General features: G+C 44.2%; 1 protein-coding gene across 1 annotated transcript; it reads left to right on the forward strand.

Moving 5' to 3' along the window:
- Positions 1-3,819: 3,819 nt before the first annotated feature.
- Positions 3,820-4,521, forward strand: CCDC70 (coiled-coil domain containing 70). Its single transcript, XM_011370337.1, has one exon. It carries the CDS (start codon positions 3,820-3,822, stop codon positions 4,519-4,521), a length of 702 nt encoding a protein of 233 aa, XP_011368639.1.
- Positions 4,522-20,130: the final 15,609 nt, after the last annotated feature.

Consider the following 20,130-nt stretch of genomic DNA (forward strand, 5'->3'; position numbering starts at 1 on the left):
GAAGACTTTCATGCTTGAGGAATGCCATATGGCCAAAGTATAGGCATCAGGGGAGGGGGCTGAAATATAAGTCTAAACTGGTGTGTAGGGGCAGATCACGATTGTCTCGGCATGCCACCTTACGAAGATTTCAAATGACACAAAATAGTAATTATAATAATTCTTATTTCCTGTTGATTGAACACTTGCTATGTGCCAGGCACTGTGCTAGGCACTCAACATACCCAATTTTTTCTTCACAGGATCCCTATGTGGTAAGTACTGCCTCATATGGATAAAGTACATCCATATGGGAAAAGGATTCCACAAAGAGCCTGGGAAAGAACAGTCAGGGAAGCGGGAGGAGAACAGGATGAGCTGGTGTCGTAGAAGTCAAGGGGGTAGGAGTTTTAAAAAGGATTTATGTCAAATGCTGCCAAGAGGTCAGTGAGGATAAAAAACCAAACTAGCAGGTCACTGGTGATCTTAACAGGTACAGTTTTAGTGGAATAGGAGGCAAAAGACAGATTACTATAGGACAGAAATGGTGATAGTGATTGTTAGTTGCTCTTTGAGAAGACTATTCAAGGAGAAGGCTACAACTAGGTAGAGGGAATTAGAGGATTCTGTTTCTAGTTGATTGGTTGGTTGGTTGTTTTTAAAAATATAGAAACTTGAGTGTGTTTGTGTGCTGAGAGGCCACAATGAGCAGAGAGAGAGAGGTAGAAGGCCCATGAGTGAGGGATTGCTGATGAGACAGTTGTGAGGAGATGGGAAGAGGGCCTGGCCTGGTCTAGGAGCCCAGATAAATGGACATGCATGCCATGAGGGTGAACTGGAAGCTGTAAAAGTTTGAGCCCATGGGCCTCTGTTTTCTCCACAAGTAGGAACCCAGATCCTCTGAGAACAAGAAGAAATCCCTGAATATTTGACTTGTAATACATTTATTTCTATAATACATTTGTTCAACAAGTGCCATAAACAGATTTCTCCTGCAGCTGCCCAAGTGGGGCATTAGATTTAGGGGGAAAATCGTTTATGGTGATCCTGTGGTGCTTATTGACCTACAACTTGTAGTTTTTTCTATTCCCAAGTGACTCTGTGGACTGAGCCAGCTGCTCCCAACTGACTTCTCCACTCAGCTCTGAGGTTCTCTCCCGGTCATCATGAATGCAGGCACTCTGGTCTTGGTGGAGAGTGGTCCAAAAAGGAAAGCCTGCTAACCACAATAACGGTGACAGACCTGCAGAAGGTGTGAGGCCATAAAGAGAGCCTGAAAATAACTGCTTGGGATAAACTGGACAGTGTAAATGTAGAATTGGGCGATAATCAGTGTCTATGGCAAAAGGAATTTATTAAACTGCTTCAGTGAGTTCTCTAGATAGTGCAAACATTGCTCACAGAGTAAGAAATAAAGCCTAAGTGTGATTTGTGAAGGTGATTATTTTCAATGTTGGAATATGTCTAGGAAACGCTTCAGAAAGAAGTCAAAAGCCTGCACAAATGCTTCCTTTCCAAACTGGGGACAGACAGATCTCACACATGAACAGGGACTTTTAAAAATCTTTTGTTTGTTGAAAATATATAGTTATTTTCTTTAGTAATAACTTTCAAAGTTTTTAAATTTGCTGTTAATGTGGGTGTCTATATATTTTCCTTCAGCAGTAGAGTTGTATGAGAGAGTTCATTTAAAATTAGTGACAAAGTTACTAAATATCATTGTTACCAATAGGCCCAGTGCTTGATACACACACACCATTATAATGAAAGTATGAGCCTGATTGATGCCTGATGGTGTTTACAAGCACTATTGCTTGCCCACATAACACACTTCTAAACATGACTTTTCAGCAGTCTTGACCCAGGTTTTGAACTTATCAAGTCTCGGTTTTCTCAGCTATAAAATGTGGTTAATCAAGGTAGTAAGTATTCTGTCTCACAGTGTGGTTGAAAGCATTGAACAGGCATGGTAGGTAAAGTGCTCAACATGAAAGGGCTGAATAAATGAGCAAGTAGTAATTGTTATTACCGATATTATCATTAGAAAGCTGATTGTTATCAACAGCTATCCTGCAACTCTAGTTGACCCTGAGGCTTTGCTCATAGAATTACTTAAGGGTCTGCTTGTTGAGGGTCTGCTGTGTGTTCTCACAGTGGAAAGAAATGTGGGGACTTGAAGAATGAGGCACTTCCTCCCACCTTAAGATACTAACAGTTACTCAAATAGTAAGACTAAGACAAATAAACATAATACAACAGAAAATCCAAGTTCCAAAATTCAATGAAATTCAGTTCAGTTCAATTACTTTCTATATGCACAGCTTTATATAAGATGCCAGGTTACAGGAATGGCAGCAAGGCTTGTCCACATCTAACTTCGACCAAGCATGACAAGGAGTGTGCAGACAGGTAGCATGTAGGAGGTGGTGGTGGCGATGGACTTTGTCTGGAGCACCCAAGTAGCTTTCAGAGAGGAAAGATGAGCAGGAACTTAAGCCCACAACCGGGGAGAAAGGTAATCTCGACAAAGGATATAGAACGTGCCCTGGTGTAGAGGCAGGAAACCGCAGGTCATGTCCAGAGAACTGAATATAGCTCATTATTACTGAATCTTAGATCTGGAGTTGAGTGAAGACTGGGAGGAAAAGAGAGAGACAAGCAGGAGTTAATTGCAGATGGCCTACCAAGGTGTTTGGATTTGGGCTGTGGGGTCTTCGAAGGTTTGTGAGCAGGTGTGGTGTGATGGGATAGTTTAGAAACACACCTGGGGTGACAGTATAGGGGCAGATGGGAGGGTAAGATCAATACCAGAGAGATCAGTCAGGCTGCTACAGGCATCCTGGTCTGAACGGGCCATGGCCAAGGAGGTGGAGCAGGGGCGGGGATTCAAGAAATGTTACGGCTCTTGACTGGGGGCACTCGATGACTGGATACAGTCTGGTGAGGGAGAGGAGGGTGTCGAGGAGGAGTTCCGGGTTCTGTTTGCATGACCAGGTGGATGGTGAGGCCACCAGCTGCCCACAGTGTAGTCACCATCTCTTCACCACACACACATACACACACACACATACACACACACACACACACACACACATCAGCTGCATGTCTTTTCTTCTGCTGCACTTTCTGCCCCAAGGTCAGAAAATAGACAAAGGAGAAAGCCCGGAAGTCTCCTGAAGGGGCTTGTGTTGCTCCACAGTGGGGTGCTTGGCGAGGCCCACAGAATGAGGTCAGATCCTGGCAGCTGCTTCCGGAAAGCTCAAAATAGACATCAATGCCCTTACCATGTGTACTCACTCCTTGTCTCCCCAGCGTGTAAACCACTTTCCCATGCCCAGACTTTCCAGTCATCCTTTGACCTACCTTTGTAGTTATTGGAATTTTGTAGACAGTTCTGATAACTGACATCTCAGATATACAGTAATTTGGAGATTTCTCATTCTCCCTCCCTCTCTCCTCCCCTCCTTCCCTCCCTCCCTCTCTTCCTTCCTTCCTTCCTTCCTTCCTTCCTTCCTTCCTTCCTTCCTTCCTTCCTTCCTTCCTTCCTTCTTTTCTTTTTTTTGAGAACCACTGTCCTTGTTGGCTGAGAGTCTATGGTTTTAGCCGCCTTGAACTTGAATGTATTGACCACCTCTTCAGCTCAAAGCCATGACCAAAGCTTGTCTCTCACAAACATCACCAAGGGGACAAAGAAAGAAATGGTTACTTTTTCCCAAATCAAATGGTACAGAGCCAAGGGTTTGTCCTCTGGCAAATGATACTCATGAATATTTTTTTTTTGGTGCCCTTGCAGGGTTTGACCAGCTAACCTGGACTTGACCAACAGCCCTGTGATCCATCATGGCCAATCCACCATTCTGGCTGCCTAAGAATATATTTCCCTTTAAGGTGAATAGATGGATGGGGCTTGCTTGTTTCCGGTCACTGGTGGCCCCCTCACCCAATATTCGCCAGAAGAAACTAATTCACAAGCTGCAGGAGGAAAAGGCTTTTCGCGAAGAGATGAAAATCTTCCGTGAGAAAATAGAAGACTTCAGGGAAGAGATGTGGAATTTCCGAGGCAAGATCCGTGTTTTCCGGGGCCAGATCTTGGGCTTTTGGGAAGAGGAAAGACCATTCTGGGAAGAGGAGAAAACTTTCTGGAAAGAGGAAAAAGCTTTCTGGGAAATGGAAAAATCTTTCCGAGAGGAAGAGAAAACCTTTTGGAAAAAGTATCGTATCTTCTGGAAAGAGGATAAGGCCTTCTGGAAAGAGGACAATGCCTTATGGGAAAGAGATCAGAACCTTCTTCAGGAGGACAAGGCCCTGTGGGAGGAAGAAAAGGCACTGTGGATAGAGGAGCGAGCTCTTCTTGAAGAGGAGAAGGCCCTGTGGGAGGATAAGAAGTCCCTTTGGGAGGAAGAGAATGCCCTCTGGGAGGAGGAAAAGGCATTCTGGGTAGAAGGTGGTGGCTATATTGCTGAGGAACAGATACTCGAAGATGGGCACCACGACGTCAATGGAGGGCCACGATCCCTGGCCTTCTGCCGAGGCAGGGCATGAACAGGGGGCGAAGGGCCATGGGGTCCAGACTCTGCTGGATTGGGATTCAAGTCCAGGATGACCCCATGTACTAAAGGAAATATGCACTTATCTGTCTCCTTGCTTCAAAAGATCTAATAAAGACCTGAGGAGAGATTTGGAAAACCAGCTTCCTCAAGGAAGGCCAGCTACATTTTTCCCAGCTTTTGTGATTCTCAAAGGTTGTATTCCCATCTTCCAAGCTGTGCTGCTGTCGGTAGAGCTTGGTCCTTGGTAGTTCACCATGAGCCCAGCATGTGTGAGTGTGATAGAGACTGTGGCTCTCCTTAAGAGTCAGAATGGGGGTGAGGGAAAAGGGAAGCTCAGACGTTGCCAGCTAGAGATACACAGGGACAGAGGGGCTGAGAGAGCTTCGCCTCTGTCACACTGTGGGGCAGTCATTCCTCCTCCACTCTGGGCAGTCTCGGAGGCCTGGAGTGGGCTGACAGCTTCTAGAAAAGGCCAATATGCTGTTAACGATTTGTTTATGCCTTGTCCTCACCTGGAAGGTGATTTAGAGCATACAGGCAGATCCCCTAGTTGTCCACCCGCCCATAGTTCCAGGTTTCCACCAAACTTCTTCAATTGCCCATTCTCTGTAGCATGAGAAAGGGGGTGCACAAAAGTACTTCCTTTCCCTGTTGATAGAGTCAAAGTGGGCCATTAGAATGATCTGGAAGGTGTAAGGAAGTCCTTTCGGTCCCATATATCCCCATTCAGACAGGTCTTACTGTACCTGCATTTATGCATTAACAATTCCTTACTTGGAGTTTCCCTCTTTCCATTCATTTAAAATTGAAATGCCCTAGAAAGGTAATGCATTTAAATGAATGTACATTAATGTGGTCAGCAATTTACATGATCAACTTCCCTTTATTAGGTCGTCTATATGGGCATTGGTATGGACATGGCGAGAAGAGGGGTAGTAAGAAATACTGAGGCAAGCATCTCCTGCTTTCCCTTCTCTTAGGCCTGGCCCTCATTGTTATTAATGCATCAATTTACCTTGGCTTTGTGCATCCCTTACTTCTTCACAAACAGTTTTACATTCGCCAACTCATGTAACCTTCACCACAATGCTGTGGGTTGACAGGGAAGGTACATAAACCCACTGTACAGGTAAGGAAACAGATTTAGTGAAGCAAAGTGACTGCATATGGCAAGGCAAGTAGCAAATGGAAGGGCCAGGACTAGAACCCATGTGGTCTGCCTCTTGGTCCCATTTCGTCCCTAATACAGTCCTTGGTCATGAAACATGGCTTTAAAAATAGTTCAACGAATAATGGCATCAGGGCTAGAAGAACTTAAAGTGCTTTGGGGTGGTAGTGAAAAGATGAGGAGAGGAAAGGACATGGTCCCCCTAGTTGTGCTGAATAAACAGTCCCGGTCATAGGAGAGTGGGCTGACTTCAGGGGCAGGCAGGCCTCTGGGCCTCTGCATTCCCCTGGGAATGTGCGGATCTTTGCAAGGCCTCTGATTTCAGGAGCCAGGGCCAGGGCAGTGGGAGCAGTTTGCTCCTTCATCACATACCCAGCCTTGCCTCCTCAGCTCCCAACGAACCCTGGGCAAAGAGGTTAACAAGCCATGGGAACAAGAAGCTGGTGCAGAGAATCTGATTTCGGCGGGAGGCAGTGGGGGCCCCTCACTCTAGATGACCCATCCAGTGGTTGGCACACAGGGTGGCAGGAACCCCAATGCAGCAGGAGCTGTAGATTCAGCTATCCCCCGTGATTCCACCCCGAAGAAAAGCAAATAGAAGACTGCTGATCTTATGCCCAAGGAATGTAAGCCAGGTGGAGGTAGGAAGTGGGAGCATGCAGTGAATCGAAAGACTCCTCTTGCAATCCTATAGAAACCACTGGGAGAGACGACTTCATTTGAAGAAGGACTGGCGGAGCTGCCAAGAGAGGACAGGTGGGTCCCTCTGTGACCCCATTCCTCATCCAGCAAACAGCTGTGAACTTTTACGGTCCCAGGCTCTGTCTTGTTAGGCCTAGGTGGGGAGAAGGGCAGGCGAACAGGTGACTGCCTCCCAAGGTGGGGAGGGCGGTAAGAGACAGACACCATAGGGTGTTCCTTTGGTGTCTTTTGACTGCATCTGGCAGCAGGGGTGAGTGGATGGGGTCTGGAAAGGTTTTCTGGAGGAGGTGATGACTGGACAAAGCCTGACAGCCGTGGAATTCACTAAGGGAGGGGGCGATTCCAGACAGAGGGAACAGCACAGGCTCATGAATGAGGGCAGTGATTTGAAGAACTGCAAACACGTCTGTGAACATGGAGGAAATGTAGGACACTGAATTGGACAAGAAGGCAGGTATCTGCTGGCATAAGGCCTTGTGGGCAATAGGGAGCCACCAAAGAATTTTAAGGAAAGAATGACATAATAAGATTTAAATTTTAGAAATGACATCTGGCTACTCAAAGTGTAGTCCATGGACCAGGAACATTGACCTTATCTGGCAGCTGGTTGAAAATGCAGAATCTGAGACTTGATCTACTGAATCACAGTCTCTGCAGTTTAACAAGGTCCCTGGAGATTTGCGTGGGTCTTAGAGTTGGAGGCGCTCTCCTGTGCAGGAGCAAGGCTGGAGTGGAGGAAGGCGAGATCATCCAGCAGGTGGTGGCAGCAGTCCAGGTAAAAGGTGCTGGTGCCCTGCCCCTGGCAGCAGTGGGTGTGTGTGAAGAGCCTCCAGCAGCCTGGAAAGCTACTGGGAGGCAGATCAGAGTCCACTGGCCAGGGGATGGAGGCAGTGCTGGAGAGGCCGGTATCCAGGCTGATGCGTGGATTCCTGACTGGGGGCTGGAGGGGGTGGTTGTGCCATCACCGAGGAGGCCTGAGGAGGAGCAGGACAAGTGGGGCCTCTCCAGGTGGGGAGGAGTGGTGCAGGACATGAGAGATGGCAGGTTTTCTTGATCTGCTGTGGAGAACAATTCTTTAAGCCTGATCAGCACTTGGGTGAACTGAACCTTTCTCTTTGTTCAGTCACCCAACAAGAAGTCGTGCAGCCAGCATCCTTTGTTGCATACATCATCCGTCAGTTAATGCACCATCCGTTTATCCATTCCAGCACCATTGTGCCTTGCTGGCACTGTGCTATGCCTGGAATGCATTGATTCCTGCCCACATGAGGCTTGCTGTCTCATGGGGGACACAGATAACCAAATGATCACAATGTCATTGTTTATAAAATTTAGCAAATGCTAAGGGGAGGAGGGAACCTGGCACTGCCTCTCTGAGAGCACTTGAACGGCACCCACGAGTGTGTGTGAAACAGAGTGAGATCTGCAGACATAGGACATAAAACCAAGTTTCAGACAAAAGAAACCCAAGGATAGCTAATAACTGGGAATCAGTGGACCCTCCTCACACAGGTTCATAGATGAAGGAAAAGATGTGGATAATGTCAGTGAAAGTAGCTTCTGACCACCGGGTTCTTATAACTGCTGTTAGCACAAACGTAGATTTCTCCCCAACCTCAGCAGCAGCCAAAGCTGGTTTCTTCTTGACGACAGCACCCATAACAGTATCACTAAGTCCTGAAAGGTTTCCTTGGTGTTCCATGACCTAATTCACAGGCAGACATCTCGGAGCAGCTTGCCTCCTGGCAGGGAGCATGTCACCCATGCTATCTCAGGGTCCTGCTCATTCGTCTGGGCCCCAGATTCATAATCATCTTCATTCCAGAATCATAATGCAGATACCAGCAGATCCAAGGTGCCAGGAAGAGCCTCTACCGCCGTAACTGTTACCTCACCACTAAATTCACCCTGAGGAATTGTCACCATTCCCAAAAAAGCATGTGCCCACCCAGAAGCTCTTACTGAAGCTGCCTAAAGGGGAAGGATAACATTTTTGATACATAGCGTGTGGTCCTATGAAATGTGATCTGCTCATGGGAATCGTCACCAGTACCTGAAGGCCACGGACCACATGCATCAGACTCCCTGGGGGTACTTGTCGAAAATGCGATCCTGGGCTCTGCTTACTGGGTCTTAATCTCTGGGACCAGGACTCAAAACCTGTGTTTTTAACATGTTTTCCAGATGATTCTTATGCAAACTAAATTCTGGAAAACACTTGTGTCTAGTAGAAAACACTGGCATAGAAACCCAAGGCCCCAATTCTATTTCCAGTTCTGCCACTCATGGCCAAGAGTTTGAGGGCACGAGGTGAGCCTGTTTCCTAAGCTACAGAAGAAGTGGACTTTTTAAATGAAGAAGTTCTGATTGGCAAGTGTTAGAAATTTGGTGTGAAATATGGAGCTTCTCCTGAGAAGTTAGGATGGGAAGAACAGTTTAGAGTTCCTGCATCCTTCTACAGCCCAGGCACAGGTGCCTGCATGAGGAGGTGTGGCCTCAACCAGAGCATCCAGCTTCTGTTTGCTGGACATGCATGAAAAGGGGAGACCAGGAATCAAAGAGGTGGCACCTCAAGTGACCCAACAAAGTCCTTGCTTACTTCACTGCTATCTGTGCATAGGCCTGAATCTCTCCTCAACCTCTGGGGGACAAAGTTACTAAATACAATGTAAAAGATATGAACTTTAAGTAGGAAAAAAAATATTCAGCTGGTAAAAATTTAATATGGATCACAGACCAATGACACACTGAAAAGACCTGCTACAGTTACTTGGAATTTGCTAGAACATTCTTGACATATCTATAAACTCCTTGAGAGCTACTGGGTGCCTAGACATGCTGAACAGAATTCTCTGTTCTTCAAAGGGCCATCCAGTGTGATGTGCCTAATTCTCATCTTTGGAACTTGTGAAATAGTTTACCATTTAATTCAGACCCAGAAGAACAAAGGGTCATACATAACTTGTTACTATTAATAGTCATGAAAGTAGTATGAGAATGTGAATGGACTTAGCCTGGGCAGTCCTGATGCCAGTGGTACCTCTGTTGCTTACCAGACTGTGACTAGTGTGACGAGGGCTGCTCTAACAAATTACCACAAACATGGTGGCTGAAAACAACAGAAATTTACTCTCTCACCGTTCTGGAGATCAGAAACCCGAAATCAAGGTGGCGCCAGGGTTGGTTCCCAGAGGCTCTGGGGGACTGTCCATTTCATAACTCTCCTAGCTTTTGCTGGCGCTGGCAGTCTTCGGCATGTGGATGCATCCCTCCGATCTCTGCCTCCATCTTCGCATGGCACTCTTTGCATGTCTCTGTGTCTCAAATCTCCGCCTCTCTCATTAGGACACCATTCACTGTATTTAGGGCCCACCGTAATCCAGGATAATCTCATCTCAAGTTTCTTAATTATATCAGCAAAGACCCTATTTCTAAATAAGTTTACATTCGTAGGTACCTGGGGTTAGGACTTTTGGGGGGACATAATTCAACCCATTACGGTGACTTAAAAAAATGTTTTAACTCTCTGAACCTCATTTCCCAATCTGTAAAATAGGAATGATAATAATAACCTACGTAATCAGATGGTTCCTATAACCTGTTTCGACAAGTTGCCTGTTGATTTATACATATGTTGTGAGGCTCAAAAGGGACAATATATGTTGAAATTCCCAGCACATTATGCATCATTCAGTAAATTCTAGATTCCTCCACTCTGTTTTGTAGCTATTGCCTTGGATGATTTATTTCTCATTCTAGTCAGAATTAGTGAATTCGTAGTTTCCTGTGTACTTCATTTAAAATGTTTAGACAGGTGTGATCACATGGATATACTTATTTTGTCTTCATTGAAATATAATAGACACATTGTTGCCTGCATTTATATTGTACAATTTAATGAGGGGTTTTTTTTTCAGTTATACTTGGCATACAACACAGCAGCCTCAGCTGTATAGCATATTGATCAGAGATCCACACAACTCGCAAAGCGATCACTCCACCAAATCGAGCACCCCTTCTCCCCCCACATATTCATTCTAACATTATTAACCATCTTCCCCATGCTATCTCTACATCCCCATGTCTACTCTGCAACCATCCACCTATCTAGTATCCTTCTAAATATTCTCTGTATCTATGACTTTTTTCCACTTTTGTTGTTGTTGTTGATTTTGTTCTTTAGAATCTACATGTACATAAAATTATGCAATATTTGTCTTTCTCTATCTGACCCATTTCATCAAGGCAATATCTTTTTCCATCCCCTTCTTTTTAGTCTGCGTGTGTTTTTAAATATGAAGTGAGTCTCTTGTAGGCAGCATATGTAGGGATCTTGTTTTCTTATCCATTCAGCTACCCTATCTTTTGGTTGGAGCACTTAATTCTTTTCCATTTGAGGTAACGTTGATAGGATTGTAATTGTTACCATTCTTTATACCTGTTTTTGATACATGTTTTTTCTTCTTAAAGAAGTTCCTCCAACATTTCCTGTAATACTGGCTTGATGATGATAAATTTCTTTCATTTGTTTTTGTCTAGGAAGCTGTTTAATCTGTCCTTTGACTCTAAATGATAGCTTTGCTGGATAAAGTATTCTTGGTTGTAGATCCTGAGTTTTCATCACGTCGAATATTTTGTCCTGCATGATTTCTTTTGAGAAATCAGCTGCCAGTCTTATGGGTGCTCTCTTCTAGGTAACTGTTTTTCTCTTGTTGCTTTTAAGGTTCTCTCTTTGTATTTAACCTTTGGCATTTTAATTATGATGTGTCTTGGTGTGGGCCTCTTTGAATTCCTGGTTTTGGGGACTCTCTGAGCATCCTGGAGTTTTATGTCCATTTCCTTCACCAGGTTAGGGAAGTTTTCTATCATTATTTCTTCAAACTACTGTTCAACATCTTGTTATAACTTGGGTACCCCAATGACACGGATATTTTTACCTTTAATAATGTCCCATAGGGTCCTTATTATTATTATTATAGTTTTGGCTTCTTTTTATTTTTTGCCATTCTGATTGAGTATCCTTGGCTTTCTCATCCTCTAGATAGGTCATTTGATCTTCTCCTTTATTCACTTTATTCCATTTAATATATTTTTCATCTCAGATAATATGTTCTTCATTTCAGACTGGTTCCCTTTTATAATCTCCATTTTCATTTTTATGTTTTTATCTCTTTGTTGAAGTTCTCACTGAATTCATCTAACCTTCCCATAAGTTCATTGAGTATCTTTATAACCAATGTTGTGCACTTTGCATCTGTTAGATGACTTGATTCCATTATATCTGGATCTCTGTTCTGTTCTCTCATATGGTTTCTGCTTCTTTGTCTTCTCATTTTGGCTGCCTTTCTATGTCTGTTTCTATATACTAAGCAAAGCTCCTAAGTAAGTCTCTTGGTCTTATTAGTTTGGATTTGTGAAGTAGGTGTCCAGTGGCACAGTCCTGAGAGGGGTTCAGCTGCAGGCCAAGTTTATCCCCAGCCTGTGCTCCTCCAGGGCCACCTGTTAAGATTCAGCAAGCAATCCACAGATGCTTTGCTTATAGTTGCCTCAAAAGGCCACACCAGAAACCAAGGCCCGCTGCCGCCAGTGTGAGTCTTGGAGCTGCTCAGCAAGGAGCACCTGACTCGCTGAGGATACACCTGGATGTGGCTTGGGTGGGGGCTGCGAGTTGTGGGGGCAGGGTTTCAGGCAATCCTCTGGGCGGAGCGACTTCTGTTATCTAGTTTGATGACTTCACAGCTATGGCTATGGTGGCGCTGAGTCCACACACTGGGAGGGAGAGGGTTCAACAGAGGAACAATGGATACCACCGGCACTTCTGTGGGTGGTGGAGTGGGAGTGGCCTCGCCTCTGCCCTCACTCCGACAGCTCAGTGTCCCCATCTAAGTCCCTGTGTACCCAAGAGCGAGAAGGTGCTCAGAGCGAGAAGGTCCATCACCATGAAAATCCGCTTGTGGACGCGGCCCCTTTAAGAGGCGTCTGCCACTGCCGCAGCCACTCTGCCCAGGCGGCCCCGCGTCCTTGCCCCGTCCTACCTTCTGCCGTTGCAGCATGATTTCTTAGATTTCTTCCTAGTTGCATGGCTTATTTATCTAGATCCCAGGCTATTTTTCCTTTCTGTTTGCTCCTTGTTTCTGTCACAACTTTCATTTGGTTGCCAGAGGAATGAACGGAGCCTCTATCATCTACACCATTTTTCCCCTCCATTTCCATATGGATATACTTTGACAGACAATATCAAACAGACATTATCTGACCTTCAGGTTGCTTCTGGAACAACTGGCCACAATGGCCCCTCTGGACAAATCCTGGTGTGGGTAAATGGTCTTCCACAGATGGAATATTCCAGAAGCATCTGCAGAGGAGCCAGTCCTATGATTGACTTGTGACAAGTGACTTAAGATATTTGAATGGGGTCTAAGAAGGGTCTGCCTTAAACTCTTCTTTCACAAAAAGAGAGACGAAGTGTGGATTTAAGTAGAAGTTTTTGTTTAGATTGGTGTGAATAAATAACACTTGATTTTTTTCATTATTCCAACTGACATATCTCATTAAAATCATGCTGGAATCTATAACTAAGAAGTGCAGAATGTGAGGAACAAGAAATGTAGTTAACATCTCATTTCTTGCTGTCTTTGAACAGGATTTTAGTGGGCAGCTGCTAAAGGCCTAATAGGATCAGAGCTCAAACAGAGCTCAAAGATGGAAATTTTGAGGGCACCTAATCCAGTGTGCTCAGGGCTGCAGACCGCTAAAGATTCATTGTTGGTTGCTGTGTGACATCCCATTACAATCAAACTTCTGGAGACAACTTCATATCCTATTTGTATCCAGGAGAGAAGGGACAAGGAGGGGAGGACTGGCCAATTCTTAGTAACAGGTGATTTCTGGGAAGACCTCCAAAGATTATGTTTTAAACCATCTCTGAATTAAATCAACTCCAGGAAGAGAAATTCCTCATCCAGTCTCTTTCCAGCTGGCTATCTCTAGACTCACATGAGAGTGTAGGCAGATAAGTCATCCCACTGGCTGTCTAGTTGAACCCTCTCATTTTGTAGATGAAGAAATTCTGTTCAGTGCAGGGATGTCCTAAAGCTTCCTTAGGGATGAAGCTGCATCATGACCAAGGTCTGACGCTTCTTCATTTATTACTCTCTCAATAAAACCATTCCCCACTGTAATTCCTTGGAGACTACTCCCCATCCCAACACATGCACGCATACGCACGCATACACACACACACACACACACACACACACACACACACACACACACACACACCCTCTACTCCATGAGCATGGGATGTAACCATTCAGCTGATTTCTTGTTATACTTACTGTGGCCCTAAACAGTGGTCACCCCTCGCCCTTGCAGAGGCCTTCTTGCATAGGATCTAAGTTATTGGCTCCCTTTCCTTTAATTGGTCTCTTATCCTCTGGTTTCTCAGGTAGAACTTAGTCACAAGACCACCATGTTACACAAATTTAGGTATATTTTAAGCCTCCAAGTGGTCTCTTTAAAGCTCTTCTCCTTCTTTATTTGGGATAGAAAGTACCCTTTGGAAGGAGTAGAGATTCACAGCATAGGCTCTTTGTAAAGAAATGTTTCAAAATTCTCCAGAAATTTCTTATTCTTGAGCCTTTAGTACCTTCTATGTGGGTGAGGGTTTAAGAATTGTGTAAACAGTTTTTGGAAACTTCCTTGGTAAATTCTGTGCAAGGTTTAGCACCTCTTCTAGAATTTAGTATCTATCGTCTCCTGGTATTTCAGCCAAAATTTCCTTTTAATATTTGTTACATCTCTATAGAACCAAGTTAATTATGTAACTGCTCAAGCTCTAGTACTGTGTGGATTTGTTATTGTATTGATAATTTCAAGTTCCATTGAAGGTATCTTCCTATACAGTGTTTCTCAATAAGAGTGTTTTTGGCACTTAAGATAGGACAATTCTTTATTGTACAGTATTCTCTAAGCCTTTCAGGACATTTGGCATTTCTGGCTCCACCAAAGGCTGCAAGACTGCACAATCTTTGATGACAACCAAAAATTATCCCACCCCTTCCCAAACAGAGAGATAATTCTGCTCCATTTGAGAACCACTAGTTTCTCAACTCGCTCACCCTTAGATAAGAGGTTGTGAGTTTTTATTATCAATTAATCAATATAAATTACTTCTTTACATAGGAGTATGCCCTGTCCTTCATGGTGGGGCTTCAGCAATGGGACTTGATGAAGGAATGTGGATGGCTCAGTGCAAGGAGAACACTCAATGTACTTGGATCAATGGCATGATTCTTGTTACTTCAGTTCGTTTTACCAGAGCCCTGACTAGAATGATAACACTGCTATGGTTAGATAATATTTTAAAACATATAAAACTTTTTAATTTTTTGTATGTAATTTTCTTCCTATTTAACCTGTCACCTATTTCCTTAGGAAAGATTAAAAGAGCACATAGAAAGAAAGAAACTTATTTGATTTCTGGCTTTCAAAATAGGTTCTCAAGACTCATTTAGAAGCTTTATGAGAGTTGGAGAAAAAAGGAAAGAAAGAGAATGATTTTCAAATCAAAGAGCAAAGCCCAGAAGAAGCAGGGATGAAAAGAGGAGGAGATTGCCAGTTAAAGGTCACAAAACAGATGCACGCACCAGCTTCTATTCCCTCCTTAAGTCTCAATAAAATACAATAAAGAAAGTGTTAAAAAGACATAAATCCACCAGAACAAATAGAATAGAAGCTAAGCCAATAGCAACAACATTTTGAAAGCAGAAAAGCAGATGGATGAGTGGAGCTGATTTAGCAGAAACAAAGCTGACTTTTAAACTGGCGGTGGGAAAAGCCAAGAACCAACCCAATTTATACTGCAGAACCACCTCCCTCCCCCAAAGATTTGGGAATTAATAGTCCAAATATTTCCCAAAGCGTAAGTAGAGGTAGAGCTAATGACAGGAAGACAGGACGAAAGTCTTTTTTAAGAATAGACACCTAGGTCCTCTTCCCTAATCAGTGCAGCCAGGAGGGGGCTGCTACTCCATTTTGCAGAAGATTAGAAATTTATTCTGTGGAGAGGACAAACTCAGGATCCTTGAACTAAAGATATCAGGTATAGCCAAAGATGGTAGTATCTTGCTAAAAATGGCTTAAAAATTAAAATGTACATTAAAAGCATTGAGACACCACATGCCACCTCACCCTCGTGTAGCTAACCTCCAAGATGACTCCTAGTGATCATTCCCTCTGGTATGCATGCCCAGGGGTGGTGCCTCCCAAACTGACTGGGCAGAATTGTGTGACCGCAGGGTATTGTGGACAATGGTAGAGTCTGGCTTCTGAGGCTAAGTCATAAAAGACATCATGCTTTCTGCCTTGCTCTCGCTTAACTTACGCCGGGGGAAGGAAGGCAGCTGCTGAGTTGGGAGGACACACAGAGAGGAAATGAGGCCTCCTACTGACAGCTAGCACCCATTGCCAAGAATGTCCATGAGCCACTGTGGAAGCAGAGCCTCCAGACCCAGGTAGATGACCGAAGACCTCGTCCACGTCTACTATAACCTATGAGAGACCTGAGTCGCAGCCCCTCGGCTAGGATGTCCTTGAAATTCTAACCCACAGAAATTGTGAGATAATAAATGTTTTTTAAGCTATGAGATTTTGGAATGATTGTTATGCAACAACAGATTAATCACACACACACACACACACACACACACACACACACACACACACTCCCCACTTTTTTTCCCCACTCAGCTCCCAGAATGCAGGCAGCCAAGCTTGTACCTTATAGGCAGGAGGCTGAAAGAGTCTTCTCTGGGGAGTTTGACCATCTCAGGAGTATAATAGTGGGGAAACCCCTGTGCCCTCGTGACAGTTTCCAGTTACCTGTTCATCGTGCCCCTTGAACATGAACAGATGTCCAAGGCAGGATGACCGGGCACTTTAGGAAAGCCTCTAATATAATGTAGGCTAAAATTAACAGATAATTGTAACTTGGAGGAAATAAAGAACTGACCAAGGTCTGACGCTTCTTCATTTATTACTCTCTCAATAAAACCATTCCCCACTGTAATTCCTTGGAGACTACTCCCCATCCCAACACACGCACGCATACGCACGCATACACACACACACACACACACACACACACACACACACACACACACACACACACACACACACACACACACACACTCCCCACTTTTTTTCCCCACTCAGCTCCCAGAATGCAGGCAGCCAAGCTTGTACCTTATAGGCAGGAGGCTGAAAGAGTCTTCTCTGGGGAGTTTGACCATCTCAGGAGTGTAACAGTGGGGAAACCCCTGTGCCCTCGTGACAGTTTCCAGTTACCTGTTCATCGTGCCCCTTGAACATGAACAGATGTCCAAGGCACGATGACGGGGCACTTTAGGAAAGCCTCTAATATAATGTAGGCTAAAATTAACAGATAATTGTAACTTGGAGGAAATAAAGAACATTCAGTGATAAAAAAGCTTTAAAAAGAAATTATCATTCACAGCCTTAGAGAAATAAGATATGGCATCTCCAAAACAAAAACAAAATGCTAGGAATATTCAGAAAGTCACAAAAGCTATTGGCAATATGACATAGCAGGAATAAAAAGTTCAAGAAGTGGGTTGGAAGATAAAATTGAAGAATTATCTGAGAAAGATGAGCCAAAAGAAAATAGGTCAGAGAGAGTTTTTGAAAAAATAGATGCCTAGTCCAGGACTTCCATCCTCCACATAATGAGATCCAAAAAGAAAAGAATGCAGGGGAAGAAATCACCAAAGGAATAATTCAAGACTAAGTCCCAGAACACAAGTACGCAGATCGAAAAGGCCCACAGATGCCCAGAACAGTGGATAAAAATAGATCCAACCAGGATATATGGCTATGGAATTTCAGAACACTAGGGCAAAGAGAAGATCCTTAAAGCTGGGAGGGAGGAAAGGAGAGGGAAAGCAACACACAAAACACCAGAATTCAGAATAGCCTCAGGTGGTTCCGCGCCACCGCACTGGCACAACGAGGGACACTGGAACACTGACTTCAAGGGCTGAAAGAAATGATTTTCTACTATGAGTTCTACATTCAGCCAAACTGTCAATCAGGAGTGAGGAGAGAAGCAAGGCATTTCCAGGTGCACAGGATCTCAATTTACCACTAATACCTTCTTTTCTGAGAAGCTCCACCACAATGAGGGAGTTAGGCAAAATGGGGCAGATGTGGGATTCAGAAAATGCGATCTAACACCAGGGTTGGGGAGAGGGAGACCCCAAAGTGACAGCTATGGCCTGGTCCCAGACAAGAAAGGCTGGATCCTTGTTCAGGCTGGAGCAGGTCTGAACGCATTAAAAAGTCTTCTTTGAGAGATGAAATTGGTGGAATACTTAAAGTGATTGAATGTATTGAGAGGAGTTTAACACTGCTCGGGGAGAGTTTGAATGTGAATAAATGATAAGTATGGAGAAAACTGAGCAACTGGGGAAAAAAAACAATAGTTATATATTAACGTAAAATGAAGACTCATGCAGAAAGGTAAAAATAGCTGTGGAGTAACACATACTCGGCTATGAATAGCATTTACATAGTTATATAATTATAAATACTGATTATGATATAAGCAATATTATAGTACATAATATTAGAATGAGAGAGAGGGTGGAAAATCTACTTTCATGTAGGGGAAGCCTAAGACTGAAAATTCAAAAAGCAGCAATATAAGCATATTATTTAGAGCAATGTTTCTCACTCGTTAGCATACATCAACCACAGAACAGTCTCTCCTTCCCTGAACTTGAGCTCCCTAGTGAAGTCAGGTTTTATACTTGTCATTCCTGTAATCAGGAGTGTTCGCCTTCCCTCAGCCTTTACTTTGATTGATGAGTTCACACTTATCCTTAAACTATTAGCCTAGTACCACTTGCCTTGAGTTGCCTTCCCTGACTCCATCATCTGGGTGATGGATCCTTCTGAGGATCCCTCTAGCAACTGCACTTGGTACAGCACTGGTCATATTGGGCTGTCTTCTCTGGTTTATTTGCCAAAACCTCCAGCAGACTCTAAATGTTATGAGGGCAGAGACAGTGCAAGGAATATCTGAAGACTTTGTGGCTGCCCAGCACCTTTGGATTATCCTTTTCATGTTTGGGGGATTCTCCACCTTATAAAGAAAGGTCAGAAATTTACCTCACAGCCTTCCTTACAGCCAGGGTTCAGACATGTGACCCAGGTTTCACCAATCACATGCATCCATGCCAGACTTCAGTGAAAAAAAAGATGCAGGTGGAAATCATTGTGTGAAAGTGGCAAGAAACAAGAATTTAGAGGCAGTGGGGAGAGGCCCTGGCAGAGGGATCTCTGTATGGGACAGTGGTGGGAGCTGCAGACCTGAGCCCAGCTGCAGAGGCAATACAGGCTCCTGTGGAGCAATCTAGAACTGTGCTCTGGACAATGTTCCTAGTGTGACCACCAACCCCAGTTCTTTGGTTGTTGGGGAAATTCTGTGAGCTATCCTAATAGTCCTCAGTAAATATCTTGTCTGATAAACTAATCAGAGTGAGTCCTCCTCCTCCTCCTCCTCCTCCTCCTCCTCCTCCTCCTTCTTCTTCTTCTTTTAACTAAATACCAGGACAAGATGGAGAGTAACTATCTTGCTTTAGGCTTTATTCTCAGTACCTAGCAAATCTTGGGCACTTAGTACTCAATATATGTTTAACAATATAGATGAATGAATGAATGAATGAATGAATGAATGAATGTTTGAGGGAGAACAGTTCTCCTGAAGTTAGTGACTATGACCCCTGACTTCTCCGAGGGAAGGAATGTGAGGCCACTGTAGGTGCTTCTAGCCTTGCCCCTTCTCAATTTGGAACCATATATCCAGGTTTCACAATCCCAGGTCACACAATCTCAGACCCACTGGGAGCAAAGGAGAGATACCCCTTTGATCTATGGAAGATACCACTCTGAAGACATAGGATGATTTCTTTAATCTCAGAGAAGGGTGAATCATGGATGACTTCTCTTACCCCTGCAGGTGGTGCAAGCACGTATCGTCACTGGTTTTCTCACTTTTTTCACCCACTGTGAGCCCCTACGGCGGGAAAGGCTGGTTTTGCTTATGCTTTATGACTGTGCTGTCTGTGCGCGCCCCTCTTTCTCTACAATTTGAAATGAGCTTTTAAGTAATATAGAACAATGCTTAGCAACAGCCTGGTGAACCTGATTGCTAAGGGGGTCACTGCAACATCGAGCTGCACTTTTGCAGAACTCAGAGCTGGTTGCTTAGCAACAAAATGAGATGTCGGTTTAACTAGTTCTAGATCCACATTTCTCTAATCAATGCAGAAGAGCCCAGCAAAGCCTTGAGAAGAAAGAATATTGGCGGGGAGCTCACTCTGCTTTAAGCACTCTTCTAAGTGCTATACGACATTTTACATCTCAATTAATCCTCACAATCTGGTGATGTGGCACTAGTATTAGCTTTAAATACAAATGGGGAAACGGGTACAGGGAGCCCAAGGTGACACAACCAGTGAAAGGCAGGATGGCGATTTGGACCCAGGTCGTCTCTGCTCCAGAACCTAAGCTTTTTTCATCTAAGTTAAAATGCCCCACTCAGTAGCCACTCTCAAATGCCTTCCCCTAGAGCAGCCAAGGCAGAAAGCTCTTCCAAGTGACCGAGGTGCATTCTTTACCTGCATAAAGGTTAAGCTAGGCTTACCATAC

This window comes from Pteropus vampyrus, unplaced genomic scaffold, assembly GCF_000151845.1.
Source record: "Pteropus vampyrus isolate Shadow unplaced genomic scaffold, Pvam_2.0 Scaffold167, whole genome shotgun sequence".
In the NCBI taxonomy this organism is placed as follows: domain Eukaryota; kingdom Metazoa; phylum Chordata; class Mammalia; order Chiroptera; family Pteropodidae; genus Pteropus; species Pteropus vampyrus.